General features: G+C 35.2%; 1 protein-coding gene across 2 annotated transcripts; it reads left to right on the top strand.

Annotated features, from left to right (window-relative positions):
* The first annotated feature begins 293 nt into the window (after positions 1-293).
* Positions 294-7581, top strand: LOC149892692 (uncharacterized). Of its 2 annotated transcripts, XM_090080102.1 has the most exons (5): positions 294-369; positions 3622-6441; positions 6675-6740; positions 7000-7056; positions 7214-7581. In XM_090080102.1, exons 2-5 carry the CDS (start codon positions 3651-3653, stop codon positions 7531-7533), a joined length of 3234 nt encoding a protein of 1077 aa, XP_089936228.1. In that variant the 5' UTR covers positions 294-369; positions 3622-3650; the 3' UTR covers positions 7534-7581. The 2 variants fall into 2 exon arrangements, with proteins under 2 accessions (XP_089936228.1, XP_089936227.1); XM_090080101.1 differs by having other exon boundaries at positions 297-6441.
* The last annotated feature ends 8478 nt before the right edge of the window (positions 7582-16059 follow it).

The following is a 16059-nucleotide window of genomic DNA, read 5'->3' as shown; positions in this document are numbered from 1 at the left end:
TTCTTCGTTTGCCTTCGTTTGCCTTTGTTTGCTTTTGGAAAAGTTGTCGCCATGCGAGACTTAGTTTTTTTTTTTTTTTGCTCAAATTGAGCACAAGTGAGTTTCTAGTCTTGAAAGTGTGCAAAGTGTGGGCCAATCTGGTGGCTGGAGTGATGACACGTGAATGCTGGAAATTCCAGACTTTGAGCGGATTCAGCGTACATAGAAAGAAAATGTAGCATTCACGTGGGTCTCTCCTAAGCGTGCCATTGGTCGGTCTGCTGTCCTTAAGTACCCCCCTCCCCCCCCTCAACGTCACGTTTGCTCAACTTTCTCGGTCTTTGGCGCCCAGAGAAAGCTTGAGGAAGGATAAAAAATGGCGAGGTTTCGGTACTGCGTTTTCTGTTTTTCTTATTTGTTTTTGTTTGTTTGCTTGTTTGTTTGTTTGTTTGTTTGTTAATTTTTTTAATTTTTTTTTTTTTGTTTGTTTGTTTCGTTCGTTTGTTTGTTTGTTTGTTTCGTTTGCTTCGTTTGTTTTGTGATGTTTTGTTTTCCCTTCTTGATGGCACAAAACAGAAGCAAACAAGACTTTCGGTTATATTCGGTTATATTCGGTTCAATAAAAGTTTGTTGGTTTCTGCACAACAACAACAACAACCACAACAACAAAAGTCCCTCTGTCCCTCAAAAGCAGTTTCTCCTCTGTCCTAAAGAAGAGCCTCTTTGTAATCGATCTTGTCTGAATGCAGCTCTCCTTTTGCCTACAGGTTTTTATTCCAACCCTTTTGTTGTTGTTAGTGCCATGTTGTTGTTATTGTTATACTCTGTAAAAGCAGTTGTTGCTGTTGTACTTGTTTGTTGTTTCTAAAGACACTGTTGTTGCTGCTGTTAGCGCTGTTAGTAATCACCCACTTGGCTTGTATTTTTGTTTCTTGTTTTTGTTTTTTGTTTTATTTATAAACACTCTCTGAGTAAGTGATGCTGTTGCTGTTGTTGTTGTTACAGTTGCAATGAGTGTTTGTTAATGTTCCCCCACTTGGCTTGTACTTTTGTTTTCTGTTTTGTTTTGTTTTTTTTTTGTTTTTGTTTTTTTTTTCTCAACACTCTCTGAGTAAGTGATGCTGTTGCTGTAGTCGTTGTTATAGTTGCAATGAGTGTTTGTTAATGTTCACCAACTTGGCTTGTTTATAATCTATTTTATTTTATCAACACTCTCTGAGTCAGTGATGGTGTTGCTGTTGCTGTTGTCGTTATTATGCTTGCAATGGGAGTTGTTACTGTTCACCCACTTTGCTTGTTTTGTTTTTATTTCTTTATTTTATCAACACCCTTTGAGCCAGTGATGCTGTTGCTGTTGTTGTTGTTATAGTTGCAATGAGTGTTGTTAATGTTCACCCACTTTGCTTGTGTTTTTGTTTTTGTTTATCAACACCCTTTGTGTCAGTGATGCTGTTGCTGTTGTTCTTATTACAGTTGCAATGAGTGTTTGTTAATGTTCACCAACTTGGCTTGTTTATAATCTATTTTGTTTTATCAACACTCTCTGAGTCAGTGATGCTGATGCTGTTGTTGTTATTGTGCTTGCAATAAGTGTTGCTAATGTTCACCCACTTTGCTTGTTTTGTTTGTGCTTTTGTTTTTGTTTATCAACACCCTTTGAGTCACTGATGCTGTTGCTGTTGGTGTTATTATAGTTGCAATGAGTGTTAATGTTCACCCACTTTGCTTGCTTTGTTTGTTTGTTGCTTTTTTTTTTTATCAACACCCTGCGAGTTAGTGATGCTGTTGCTGCTTTTGTCATTTTACTTGTATTTATAGTTGTTACTGTTCAGCCACTTTGCTTGTTTTTTAATCTGTTTTATTTTATCACCACTCTCTGAGTCAGTGATGATGTTGCTGATGCTGTTGTTGTTATTTTACTTGCAATGATAGCTGTTACTGTTCAGCCACTTTGCTTGTTTTGTTTGTTTGTTTGTTTGTTTTTTTTATCAATATCCTCTGAGTAAGTGATGCTGTTGCTGTTGTTGTTGTTATAGTTGCAATGAGTGTTTGTTAATGTTCCCCCCCTTGGCTTGTACTTCTGTTTTCTGTTTTGTTTTGTTTTTGTTTTTTTTGTTGTTTTTTTTCTCAACACTCTCTGAGTAAGTGATGCTGTTGCTGTAGTCGTTGTTATAGTTGCAATGAGTGTTTGTTAATGTTCACAAACTTGGCATGTTTATAATCTATTTTATTTTATCAACACTCTCTGAGTCAGTGATGCTGATGCTGTTGTTGTTATTATGCTTGCAATAAGTGTTGTTAATGTTCACCCACTCTGCTTGTTTTGTTTGTGCCTTTGTTTTTGTTTATCAACACCCTTTGAGTCACTGATGCTGTTGCTGTTGGTGTTATTATAGTTGCAATGAGTGTTAATGTTCACCCACTTTGCTTGCTTTATTTGTTTGTTGCTTTTTTTTTTATCAACACCCTGCGAGTTAGTGATGCTGTTGCTGCTTTTGTCATTTTACTTGTATTTATAGTTGTTACTGTTTAGCCACTTTGCTTGTTTTTTAATCTGTTTTATTTTATCACCACTCTCTGAGTCAGTGATGATGTTGCTGATGCTGTTGTTGTTATTTTACTTGCAATGATAGCTGTTACTGTTCAGCCACTTTGCTTGTTTTTTTTTTGTTTTTGTTTTGTTTGTTTGTTTGTTTGTTTTTTTATATATCCTCTGAGTTAGTGATGCTGTTGTTGTTATTATGCTTTCAATGAGAGCTGTTACTGTTCACCCACTTTGTTTGTTTATAATCTGTTTTATTTTATCAACACTCTCTGAGTCAGTGATGCTGATGCTGATGCTGTTGTTGTTATTATGCTTGCAGTGAGAGTTGTTACTGTTCACCCACTTTGCTTGCTTATTGTCTATTTTATTTTGTCAACACTCTCTGAGTCAGTGATGCTGATGCTGATGCTGTTGTTGTTATTATGCTTGCAATGAGAGTTGTTACTGTTCACCCAATTTGCTTGTTTTGTTTTTTTATTTGTTTTTTTGTTTGTTTTTGTTTTGCTTGTTTTTTTTTATCAATACCCTCTGAGTCAGTGATGCTGTTGCTGTTGTTGTTGTTGTTGTTATAGTTGCAATGAGTGTTTGTTAATGTTCCCCCACTTGGCTTGTACTTTTGTTTTCTTTTTTGTTATGTCAACACTCTCTGAGTCAGTGATGCTGATGCTGTTGTTATTATGCTTGCAATGAGAGTTGTTACTGTTGTAGTTATGTCTGTCATTTGTCCTTGTTAGCAAGTTCTATTTGCCCTCTCTTGCCTTTTTTCAACACAGTTTCTTTCTTTGAGTCATATGGTTGCGAGATCCTCTCAAACTCCATCTCTTTATTTATTTGTTTCTTTTTTTTTTTTTTTTTTCTCATTCTCCTTCTCATAATAGCAATCACTGCTGCCACCATGCATGTAATGCTAGTTGCTCTCATTCTTTTTCATTTGCTAGTGGAAACTTTGTTTCTTCTTGTTGCTCTCTTTTCTTTCTTTTTTCTCTTTTGCAGAGGATTCGAAAAAACACAGCTCTTCCCTGCAGTTGTAAACATTCCAGGATTCCAGGATGCAGGCAGAAGAAAAACACTCTCACTAACTGTCTTCTTTTTTTTAGCATAAACCGTTGCAAACAAACACCTGAACATGTCTTCTTCACAAGAAAACAACACTGTTGTTGCCCCTTCTCCGAACTCTAAAGCGAAAAAAAAGAAAAGAAGGCAGTCACAAGAACAGAGAGACTTAAAGCTCAAAAACAAAGTCAGGGCCGCATTAGTTGCAGCGTGTGGCTCCGTAAACAGGGTTGTACCTTTCTATGGTACCAAGAAGAGGTACGCTGTTAGCTGTCCGATGCCTTTGTGCAAACATTCCTCCACAAGCATTAAAAGACACTTGACTAAAAAAGATCATTCTTGGACTTTGGATGAAGCTTCCATCTTTTACTCTGCAATGGTCAGGAAGTTTCAGCATGCTCGTCTCGAACGCAAGTCCGGCTGTCCAAAACCTTACCCCTGTTTGCAATGTTGGAAGTATTACGACCGACTGGACATACACTTGAAAGAGACTCATTTCTACGATTCCAAGACGATCAAACAAAAGATTGCAGAGGCAAAGCGATACGACAACGACAAGCTCTATGTCCCTCAATTTATTCGACCTGCCTTCTTTGGTATTAAGCCAGTAGCTGAACAAGCGTCTGCATCAGGCTCTGCATCCTCTGCTCCTGGGCCTTCCTCCTCTTTTTCTTCTCCGGTTCTTTCCTCTGATCCTCTTTTAAGCTTGCCCTCATCAGTTGCTGGTTCGTCCGAGGCTCCTTCTGCAAACCACTGCACCTCTGTAGAAAACAAAGAGCTGAACACCGAATCCGTCCTAGACTCTGATTTTAATTCCTTAAAGCACTTGGTTTCCAACTCCTCCGTCTTGACAGAAGATAAGAGACTCTTGTTTCAGCTGGACAAAGATGCTTTTCACTTTTATTACCAGTCAGCAGATGAGCTCTTCAGAGATTTTGAAAAGTGGCTTGTGGTAGCCAACAACAACACTTTGTCACAAGCAAAGATCTACAAAAATGCAGTTGTTGAAATATTGACATGTTGTGACAGCACGCTGACGCTGCACCCGAACGCTCTCACCAATTCCAACGTTTTGGAGGATAGATACTTTTCCATGCACTTTAAAAACATTCAGCTCAATTCCAAGCTGAGTGAACTTGACCAAACAAAAGCCATGTCTTGTCACACGTTGTACAACCGCCTTGTCTACCTTTGTCTCCTGTTTCGTTTCAGTGAAGCCAGGAATGTCTATTTCGGACTTTCTCATGAGGCCATCCGACGTTTGCGCTGCAAGGTGGAGGAGTTACAAAAAGTGCTGAGGCCCTTTCGTTCTTTGAGGAGGAGCCTTGTGAAAAGCAAAAAATGCATCAACATCATCAATGTCAGTTTGCTGAACGAATATGGCAAGTCTGCATACGTAAGACAGTTAGTGGAATCGATTAGAAAGCCGTCTCTTACACCGACTAGAGACAATGCTGTGTCTCTACGAAACCATCTTCTGCTCTCTGTCACTGTAATTAACAGTTTAAGAAAATCTAACATTGCTCTTTTAAACATTAGAGACTACATGGCTGCTGAGAAGAGTGAGTGTGGATATTGCATTGTGCAAGAGCGCTACAAAACAGCATACAAGTACGGAGCCAAAAACATTCTAGTGCCGAACGACTTGAAAGTGTTGATCGATATTTATTTGCTGAGATACAGAGACCTTCTTGTCAACGACTCTCACTACATGGCTGCAGACACCAAGACTGTTTTGGAGTTGAGCGACTGCTACAGGCCCCTTTTTCCATCGATGAGACCCAACAAAGACGAATGTGTGACACTCGGTGCAACTAGAGTGCCTGTTTACCAGATGGGTTCCTCTGCTATCTCCTCTTGCCTGACGTCCTGCTTCAGAAAAAGCCAAGTAAACATTCCCATGAAGCGTCTTACTCCCACTTGCATTCGCGGTTCGATAGCCACTTACTTTGCCAACAACAGCAAAGAAGATCGCGAGCGGTTTGCTACACTCTACATGAAGCACAGCAGGAACACAATGGATAGCTTTTATGTGTCCCAGTGGAACGCTGCAGAGGAGTTGCGCTTTGCCCTGGGCATCGGACAGTCCTTCGGAGTCATAGAGTCTTTGACTGTTGAAAAGTCTGAGAGACCACCAAAGAAGGAGAAGGATGTGATGGACTGGCTCCAAACTAATGCAGAGGAGTACGGTTTTCATGAGGTTGAGGACATCTTTGAGGAAGATTTAGACTCCGGTTCTGACTCTGAAGAATGTGCTGCTACTTTCAGCTGTACCACAGTGGTTCCGTTTTCTCCAGCTGTAGAAAACAATGTTCCTTTAGAGGATAGCAACGACCATGCCGTAGATTTCTTGTGTGAACCTACCTCAACTCCTGTTTCGTCTGTTCCATCTGAACAAACAATCGCTGGTCCAGTTCTTGAACTATCCCCTGCTCTTGCACAACTAGTTCCTAACGAACAAGCTGTTTGTATGGATGTAGATCAGACTCTAGCTGTTCCTGTTGGCACAGCTTGTTCTCCTCTTGCATTAACATTATTTCCTGATGAACCGGATTTTATTGAACACCATGCAAAACTTTCTCCAGTTTACTTTAATGAGCAAGTGGTTGCCAAACCTGTTTCTGCTTCTCCTTCTCAGCAAGTCGCTTTCTGTCCTTCAAAAGAGGTCTTTTCTGTTCCTCTGACTCCTAGCCTTGTTGCTTTTCAGCAAACATTGGCCAAACCCAGTTTGTTTCTTTCATCTGATCCAGTTTCAGCTGTTCCTGTCCAACAGGCTGGTACTGTTCTTGCAAAGCAGCTCTCACCTTATGCTGTTCAATCTGTTGGTAGCCTATTTAGCCAAAGTCTTGCCTCTACATCCAGAGGTAAATTCTTTTTGATTTTTGATTTTTGATTTTTATGCAAATCTCAACACGCTTTCAAAAAATGAAAATGCCCAAATCAACTCCTTGCCCTATTGTTATTGTTAGAGCTGTAAAAAAAACAAAACAAAACAAAAAAACAACACAGAAGTGTGTATGTATTTGTTGCAGGACTAATTCTGTGATTGCTTAAATGTTTATACAAGTGAATGATACTAAAACTGATTATGTTTTAGAAGTAAAAGATCCAAGAAGAAAAAAAATCAAGTTGGAAATGCCATCTTTCACTCAAGAACTCATCGGTAATGTAAAACCTAATTTATACAAAGATATATAAACACAAACCTCTTCTTGCACAATTTCAGATGGTTAACTGTTAACAAAAACTAGCCATCATTGCTAAGTGCACTTTTAGAAAGTTGTGTCTACCCGATTTCTAATGATGAAGTTAGAAACATCACCGTTAGAAATCATGCACAGCTTGTTATCATCTCTAACACTTAGAAACTGTTGATGGTTTTTATGAATTAGAAAAATGAACATGGTTTTATTTTATTTCAGGATCAACTCAGCCAAGAACAAAGGAAAACAAAGCAGAAGTTAGCCAATGCCATTTAGGTAATCTTTCAAAAACCAGTTATTGCTATCAGTGCAAACAATAAGGTCAACAAAAAAAAATAAATAAAAAAACAGAATAAATCTTGTCTTACTTCAGAACCAAATGAATATTTGATTTAATCACTTTGTGTTATGACTTGAGTTTGTAAAATTTTAGATGAAATAGTTGAAGAGCTGAATGCTTGCCCTGGCCACAACGAATGGTTCAACACCAGAAGTTTTCCACGATGTGCAGCTTTGGTGTTGGCATACATCTTGCAAGACGTGTTTACAGATGTAAGCTCAAGTTGCTCGTACAAAGATTACCTTGGCATCTTGGCAAATCATAGCAGTGACAAGCTCATTCATGTCTTGCAAAAGTACTCCTACCAAAGCCATATTAAAGACAAAATTAAAAACATGAAGCTAAAAATTCAAAAAGAGGGTAGTTTAGAAAAGTTTGTTCAATATGGCAATATCGTGAAACCATTTATGTAGTTTAGATAAGTTTGTTCAGTTTGGCAATAAAGATGGGCCTTTTGTGTAGTTTGTTTTATCTATGCTTTTGCAAATATTTTTATCTGTTTCGCTAAAGACATAATAAACAAGAAGTTCTGTTAAACTGTTCTCACATTTCTTATTTAAAGATAGTTCAAACTTTTTTTTATCTTTAAAAAAAAAAAAAAGAAGTCGTTTTGTTATTCTGTGAAAACTTTTAATAGAGTTGCATTTAGAATTACTTCTGATGTTTTTAAGAGTTTGTTAAAAAGCAAAATAATATTTCCTGTGATGTTAAACTGCATAAGTGAAATTTAAAAAAGGAAAACTGCTCCAACCATTTTTCGGAAAAAGAAATCAAAAAGTTCCTTATTTTAAAAGATCTAGACATCCATTTCTTCTTCAGCAAAATAGCGAGGCTTTTTTATGAACTCTTACTCTCTATTTTTTCATATCTTTACACAAAGGATTTTGTTTAGATCAATGTAAACATACATAGAAGTATATTATGTTTTTTTTTTTTTTTTTGTTTTTATGCAGTCTAACTTTTGTTTCACTTCTATTTTATTTTACGTTTATCTTGTATTTTATCATGCCTTATTGGTTTTTGCGTTTTGTGATGTCAAGCTGCGTAAGCTAAACTTAAAAGGGGAAAACTACGCTAACTTTTCTTTGAAAAAATATTCAAGAAGTACCTTAAACGAAAGAGAAAGCACACGAATCTTGCCATCCAATTCTTCTTCTGCAAAGTAGCGAGGCTTTTTATGTACTTTTGCTCTCTAATTTATCTCTATTTACGCAAAGGGTTTTATTTCAATGTAAACACGTATAAAAGAATACTTTGTTAAAAATAATGTTAAAGGAGTTGCGTAAAAAAAAACGTCTGAATAAAGTTTCTTTACAAAAAAACAACTAAGAAACAAGCGCGCCTAAGAAAAACCAGATCGCGATTCACTAAGTCAAAAAACGAAAGAAACAAAGTTTAAAAGGTCTTTCTAGACAACAAATTCTATTTTTGGCAATGCAGTTTTTGTATTTATGCAACCTAACTTTTGTTTGACTTCTATTTTATTTTACGTTTACCTTGTATTTTATCTTGCCTTTTTGTGTTTTGTGATGTCAAGCTACATAATCTAAACTTAAAAGAAGGAAACTAGGCTAACTTTTCTAGTAGAATATTATGTTGTTGGTTTTGTATGCAGCCTAACTTTAGTTTCATCTATATTTTATTTTGCGTTTATCTTATATTTTATCTTGTCTTTTTGAGTTTTGTATTTTGTGATGTCAAGCTACATAATTTAAACTTAAAAGAAGAAAACTAGGCTAACTTTTCTTTGAAAAATTGTTCAAAAACTACCTTACACCGATAGAGATAGCTCACGAATTTAAAAAGTTGCATCTATTCATCTTCTTCTTCAGCAAAGTAAAGCTTTTTATGCACTTTTACTCTCTAACTTACCTATATTTGCGTAAAGGATTTTATTTAATTCAATTTAAACATAACTAGTAGAATATTATGTTGTTGGTTTTGTATGCAGCCTAACTTTAGTTTCATCTATATTTTATTTTGCGTTTATCTTATATTTTATCTTGTCTTTTTGAGTTTTATATTTTGTGATGTCAAGCTACATAAGCTAAACTTTAAAGAGGAAATTTACGCTAACCTGTCTTTGAAAAAACTATTCAAAAACTACCTTTAACAAAGTAGCGAGGCTTTTTATGCGCTTTTACTCTCTAACATACCTATTTTTGCGCAAAGGATTTTATTTAATTCAATTTAAACATGCCTAGTAGATTATTATGTTGTTGGTTTTTTATGCAGCCTAACTTTAGCTACATCTATTTTTCATTTTACGTTTGTCTTATATTTTATTTTATCTTTTTGTGTTCTGTGATGTCAAGCTACATAAGCTAATGTTAAAAGAGGAAAGCTGCGCTAACCTTTCTTTGAAAAACTATTCGAAATCTATTTTTGAGATAATCTAGATTTAAAAGAGGAACACTACGCTAATTTTGCTTTGAAAAAACTCTCGAAAACTAACTTATTCGATAGAGATAGCACACAAATTTAAAAAATTGTATCTACTCATCCACTTCTTCTACAGCAAAGTACTGAGGCTTTTTATGCACTTTTATTCTCTAACATACCTATATTTGCGCAAAGGATTTTATTTAACTCAATGTAAACATACATAGAAGAGTATTGTTACCCGTTTGTTTTATGCAGCCTAACTTTAGTTTCATCTATACATTATATTGCGTTTACCTTATATTTTATCTTGCCTTTGTTAGTTTTGTGTTTTGTTATGTCAAGCTTCATAATCTAATCTTAAAAGGGGAAAACTGCGCTAACTTTTCTTTGAAAAAGTACTCAAAAAGGACCTAAATCGATATAGATAGCTCACAATTTTAAAAAGTTGCATATAGTCATCTTCTTCTTCAGCAAAGTATCGAGGCTTTTTATGGATTTTTACTCTAACTTTCCTATATTTGCGCAAAGGACATTATTTAATTCAACTTAAACATGCCTAGTAGATTATTATGTTGTTGGTTTTTTATGCAGTCTAAACTTTGTTACATCTATATTTTACGATTAACTTATATTTTATCTTGCCTTTTTGAGCTTTGTGTTCTGTGATGTCAAGCTACATAGTCTAAACATAAAAGAGGAAAACTACGCTAAACTTGCTTTGAAAAACTATTCAAAAACTACCTTTAACAAAGTAGCGAGGCTTTTCATGCACTTTTACTCTCTAACATACCTACATTTGCGCAAAGGATTTTATTTAATTCAATTTAAACATGCCTAGTAGATTATTATGTTGTTGGTTTTTTATGCAGCCTAACTTTAGTTTCATCTATATTATGTTTTAGGTTTATCATATATTTTATCTTTTCTTTTTGAGTTTTGAGTTTTGTGATGCCAAGCAACTTAAGCTAAACTTAAAAGTGGAATGCTACGCTAACCTTTCTTTGAAAATCTATTCATAAACTACCCTAGACAAAAGCTAGATTTAAAAGAGGAAAACTACACTATTTTTACTTTGAAAAAACTTTCGAAAACTACCTTAATCGATAGAGATAGCACACGATTTTAAAAAATTGCATATAGTCATCCACTACTTCTGCAGCAAAGTAGCGAGGCTCTTTATGCACTTTTTCTCACTAGTTTGCTTATATTTACGCAAAGGAATTCATTTAATTCAATCCAAACATATATAGAAGATTATTATGTTACGATTTTTTTTTTCTTTTATGCAGCCTAACATTTATTTCACCTACATTTTATTTTACGATTAACTTTTATATTACCTTTCCTTTTAGTGTTTTGTGTTTTGTGATGTCAAGCTACATAAGCCAAACTTTAAAGAGGAAAACTACGCTAAGCTTTCTTTGAAAAACTATTCAAAAACTACCTTAAACAAAGTAGCGAGGCTTTTTATGCACTTTTACTCTCTAACATACCTACATTTGTGCATAGGGTTTTATTAGATTCTAGTAGGTTATTACGTTGTTGTTTTTTTATGCAGTCTAACTTTAGCTTCATCTATATTTTATTTTACGTTTATCTTATATTTTATTTTGTCTTTTTGAATTTTGTGTTTTGTGATGTCAAGCTACATAAGCTAAACTTAAAAGAGGAAAGCTACGCTAACCTTTCTTTGAAAAGCTGTTCAAAAACTACCTTAGACATAATCTAGATTTAAAAGAGAAAGACTACGCTATTTTTGCTTTGAAAAATCTTTCGAAAACTACCTTAATCGATAGAGATAGCACAGGATTTTAAAAAGTTGTATCTAGTCATCCACTTCTTTCACAGCAAAGTAGCGAGGCTTTCTATGCGCTTTTACTCTCTAACATACCTATTTTTGCGCAAAGGATTTTATTTAATTCAATTTAAACATGCCTAGTAGATTATTATGTTGTTGGTTTTTTATGCTGCCTAACTTTAGCTACATCTATTTTTCATTTTACGTTTGTCTTATATTTTATTTTATCTTTTTGTGTTCTGTGATGTCAAGCTACATAAGCTAATGTTAAAAGAGGAAAGCTGCGCTAACCTTTCTTTGAAAAACTATTCGAAATCTATTTTTGAGATAATCTAGATTTAAAAGAGGAACACTACGCTAATTTTGCTTTGAAAAAACTCTCGAAAACTACCTTATTCAATAGAGATAGCACACAAATTTAAAAAATTGTATCTACTCATCCACTTCTTCTTTTTATGGATTTTTACTCTCTTATTTACCCAAATTTGCGCAAAGGACTTTACTTAATTCAACTTAAACATGTCTAGTAGATTATTAAGTTGTTTGTTTTTTATGCAGCCTAACTTTAGTTTCATTTATATTTTATTTTACGTTTATCTGATACTTTATCTTGTCTTTTTGTGTGTTGTTTTGTCAAGCTACATAAGCTAAACTTAAAAGTGGAAAAGTACGCTAACCTTTCTTTGAAAATCTATTCAAAAACTGCCTTAGACATAAGCTAGATTTAAAAGAGGAAGACTACGCTATTTATGCTTTTAAAAAACTTTCGAAAAATACCTTAATCCATTGAGGTAGTGCACGAATTTACAAAGTTGTATCTAGTCATCCACTTCTTCTATAGCAAAGTAGCGAGGCTTTTTATGCACTTTTGCGTTCTAATTTATCTCTGTTTACGCATATGGTTTTTGTTTATTTCTATGTAATGATATACAAAAGAGTATTTTGTTAAAGATTATGCTGCAGGAGCTGCGTAAAAAAACTCTGGCGACCTTTCCTTAAGAAAAAAGCAACTGAAAGACATGTGCGCCTTAGAAAATTCAAATCGCGATTCACCAAATTAAAAGACGAAAAGAACGACCTTTAAAAGCTCTCACTAGACATTTGTGTTTATGATAGGCAATGCAGTTTTTGATTTTATGCAGCCTAACATTTGTTTCATCTATATCTTATTTTACGTTTATCTTATACTTTATCTTGCCTTTTTGAGTTTAGTATTTTGTGATGTCATGCTAAATAAACTATACTTTGCTAATTTTTATTTGAAAAAATATTCAAAAACTACCTGAATTATAAGCTAGATCTAAAGGAGGAAAACTACGCTAACTTTTCTTTAAAAAAAATATTTAAAAACTACCTTAAACATAAGCTATATCCAAAAGAGGAAAACTATGCTAACTTTTCTTTAAAAAAATATTTAAAAACTACCTTAAACATAAGCTAGATCTAAAAGAGGAAAACTACGCTAACTTTTCTTTGAAAAAATACTCAAAAACTACCTTAAACATAAGCTAGATCTAAAAGAGGAAAACTACGCTAACTTTTCTTTGAAAAAATACTCAAAAACTACCTTAAACATAAGCTAGATCTAAAAGAGGAAAACTACGCTAACAATTCTTTGAAAAAATATTCGAAAACTACCTTTAAACATGATTTAGATTTAATAGATGAAAACTACGCTAACATTTCTTTGAAAAAACATTCAAAAACTACCTTTAAACATGATTTAAATTTAATAGATGAAAACTACGCTAACATTTCTTTGAAAAAACATTCAAAAACTACCTTTAAACATGATTTAAATTTAAAAAAGGAAAACTACGCTAACATTTCTTTGAAAAAATATTCAAAAAGTACCTTAATCGAAAGAGATAGCACACGAAATTAAAAAGTTGCATTTAGTCATCCGTTTCTTCTTCATCAAAGTAGCGAGGCGTTTATGCACTTTTTATTCTCTAAGTTATCTCTACTTACGCAAATGGCTTTTGTTTATTTCAATGTAAAACTTTTCAAAAGAGTATTTTGTTAAAGATTATGCTGCAGGGGCTGTGTAAGAAAACTCTGGTGACCTTTCTTTAAGAAAAAGCAACTAAAGTAGATGTGCGCCTAAGAAAATCCAAATTGCGATTCACTAAATTAAAAGACATATACAACAAACTTTAAAAGTGAAACTATTTTTACAAGCGTATTTGGTAAAGATGAAATGTTCTTATGACATTTTAACGTTACGAAAGGGATTTTCTTCTGTTCAAATATTTATTACAATTTAAAGTGTTAAATAATGTTACAGAAACGACCTAAAACGCCTGTTGTATTAATTTAAACGAACAAAATAGATAAAAAAAAAGAAAAACTATCATTAAAAAAAAAAAAGTAAAAAAAGAAAAGAAATAGAAGTTGAGGAAAAATAAAAATAAGAACTTCTAACAAAGAGCTCTTCTTTTTATTTTTCAGATTTTAGATGCTTAATTCCTTGAATGAAAAGTTGAACTGATGACTCACTACTAAGGTTGTTCCTAGCCTTCCGTTCTCAAACTAGGCCATTCTGAGAGGCTGTTTGATTAAGTACCGTTGATAGTAGTATCGCACGTAAGAGACTTCTAAAACTCTGATTATTATTAATTCCTGGAATGAAGAGATGACTTCATACTCACTAACGAGGTTGTTCTTAGCCATCCGTTCTTAAACTAAGCAAAACAGTGAAGTTGTTTGATTAAGTATCACAGTTTGCTGATTTGCACATGCACCATTGCCGAAACTGTGATGCTTGGTTCCTTGATTGGATTGAAGAAGCTCATCACCATGCATTTTACAAGCTGTCCGTTGTTATGTTTTGCAATTCAGTGGTTCTGTTTTGCAATTCATTTTCTGTTTGTTTAAGTATCATCGATGGTGGTGTCGTGCATGCAAACTTTCCGAAACTCTGATGCTTGTTTTTCTTGAATGGAGAGATGAGCTTATACTTTAGGTGACTTTTAAAACTGCAGTAATTAGTGCCTCGAATGGAAAAACGAACTCATTCATTACAGACCAAGGTTGTTCCTGGCCATCCGTTAACATATTAGGCAACAGTACAGCGAAGCTGTTTGTTTTACAAGCTTTTGTCGTTTCGAGAAATCACTACATTAAGCATTCGATGGTGATACACGACTGATGGCCAGGTTCTGATTTTCGAATGAAAAGAAGAGTCGCATCCGACCACCGGTCGGCTTTCGACGCAAAACAGCTGTACACACTCGTCCAACGATCCAGTGACTAACTGTTGCAACGAGAAAGTTAGCTTTATTTGTCGTGCAGATTGTCCGCTTTGACGTAAAATGCTAGAAATTTGCTGAACGCTCGGTTTGCGCCGCCCAAGAGTCATTCTGTTTCTGCGTTGCCAGCGTCTGTCGGCTAAATACAACTGTAGACTCCGCGCAAGCTTTTTCACCGCAAAAGTTGTACAGAGCCACACCGAAGGCTAAAATCGACTTTAAGGTCGAAGGTTAAAATCGACCCTAGAGGTTTGAAAACGACGTCACGAAATTTTCAAGACATCATCGAAGAAAATTACGGCGGCCAGATGCAACTCTTAGTACTAACTCTACTAATCTTAGTACGTTAAGCATTCCAGTCGAGAGATCAGACGTTTTTTCGTCACCTAAGAGACCGGCCGATGCGTTTGCGACGCTGCGGAAAGAAAGAAGATGGCAAACCACAGGGTTGTTACCGTAACAAACCTCCGTGAGTACCTCCATCTCGAGTGGCTTTTGAAGAAACGTTCGTTTTAAACTCAAAGGGATGGTTGTTAAAGCTCACAAACGCCTGGTTAACGATTTTCTAACGGCAGACACCGTGTTTACAATGGATACAGACCGATTAACTGAGCCCAAAGCGCAAGATCTATCAGAAAACTCCTCTAGGTCGATGCAACGAGACGACTAGACACGTGCGTCTAAAGGCATTTTACAATTGAAGGACGCCCCTCGTGGGCCCTTTAACCTTAACACTAAACTCCTGCTTGATATCCTCGTCCCCAGGTTTCCAAACCGTAACCCCAACCCCCTCTAATCCTAACCCCCTTACCCTCTAACTCTCCCCCCTCAAAAAAACAAAAAACATAAAAAAGCAAACAAAACGAAAAAAAAACTTGCTTCCCTCCTCACTTTTAGCTCTAGGATGCAACACCTTTTTGCCGCCCTCCGCTAGAAGGGAGTAGGGAGTAACGAAAGCTTGACATCAAAGTAGCGTTTCGTATGAGATTTGTTTGCCAAAATTTGAGCGTTTTTAAAAAAGCCAAGACTTCGTCAGAGGGGTTTCTTCTTTTCTCCTAAAGCTATCGATCGATTAAAAAGCTCAAAGCAAAGAAATTCAAAACAAAATACAAAAACGGGAAGTTTTAGTTTCTGCACCACAAGCCAAGCACTAGTTCAAACTGGAGATAATAAAAGGAAATCGAATGATCTCACTTCTCAAACCACTGAGCTGCCATTGGTCGGCAGTCTCTTGTTTGGAGACCATTGAGCTGCCATTGGTTGGCTGTTTAATCGTTGCGATTGGTCGGCAGTTTTATCGTTGGAGACCATTGAGAGATATAAAAGGAATTTTTTTTTTGAGCACAACATTAAACGTTAAATCGTTAGATGTTGTTATAAAGGCACCATTAGAATGCGATGTCCTCAAATATTTTCCTCGATATTTTAATAAGTAAACAAAAACAAAACTAAGTCTTGCAACTGGCGAAAACTTTCAATAAGCAAACAAAGCAACAACTTTCCTT

This window comes from Hydra viridissima, unplaced genomic scaffold, assembly GCF_058129835.1.
Source record: "Hydra viridissima isolate aposymbiotic clone 2 unplaced genomic scaffold, HvirCarnegie_v1 scaffold_2, whole genome shotgun sequence".
NCBI lineage: Eukaryota > Metazoa > Cnidaria > Hydrozoa > Anthoathecata > Hydridae > Hydra > Hydra viridissima.
This window is presented reverse-complemented; position numbering and strand designations above follow the sequence as displayed.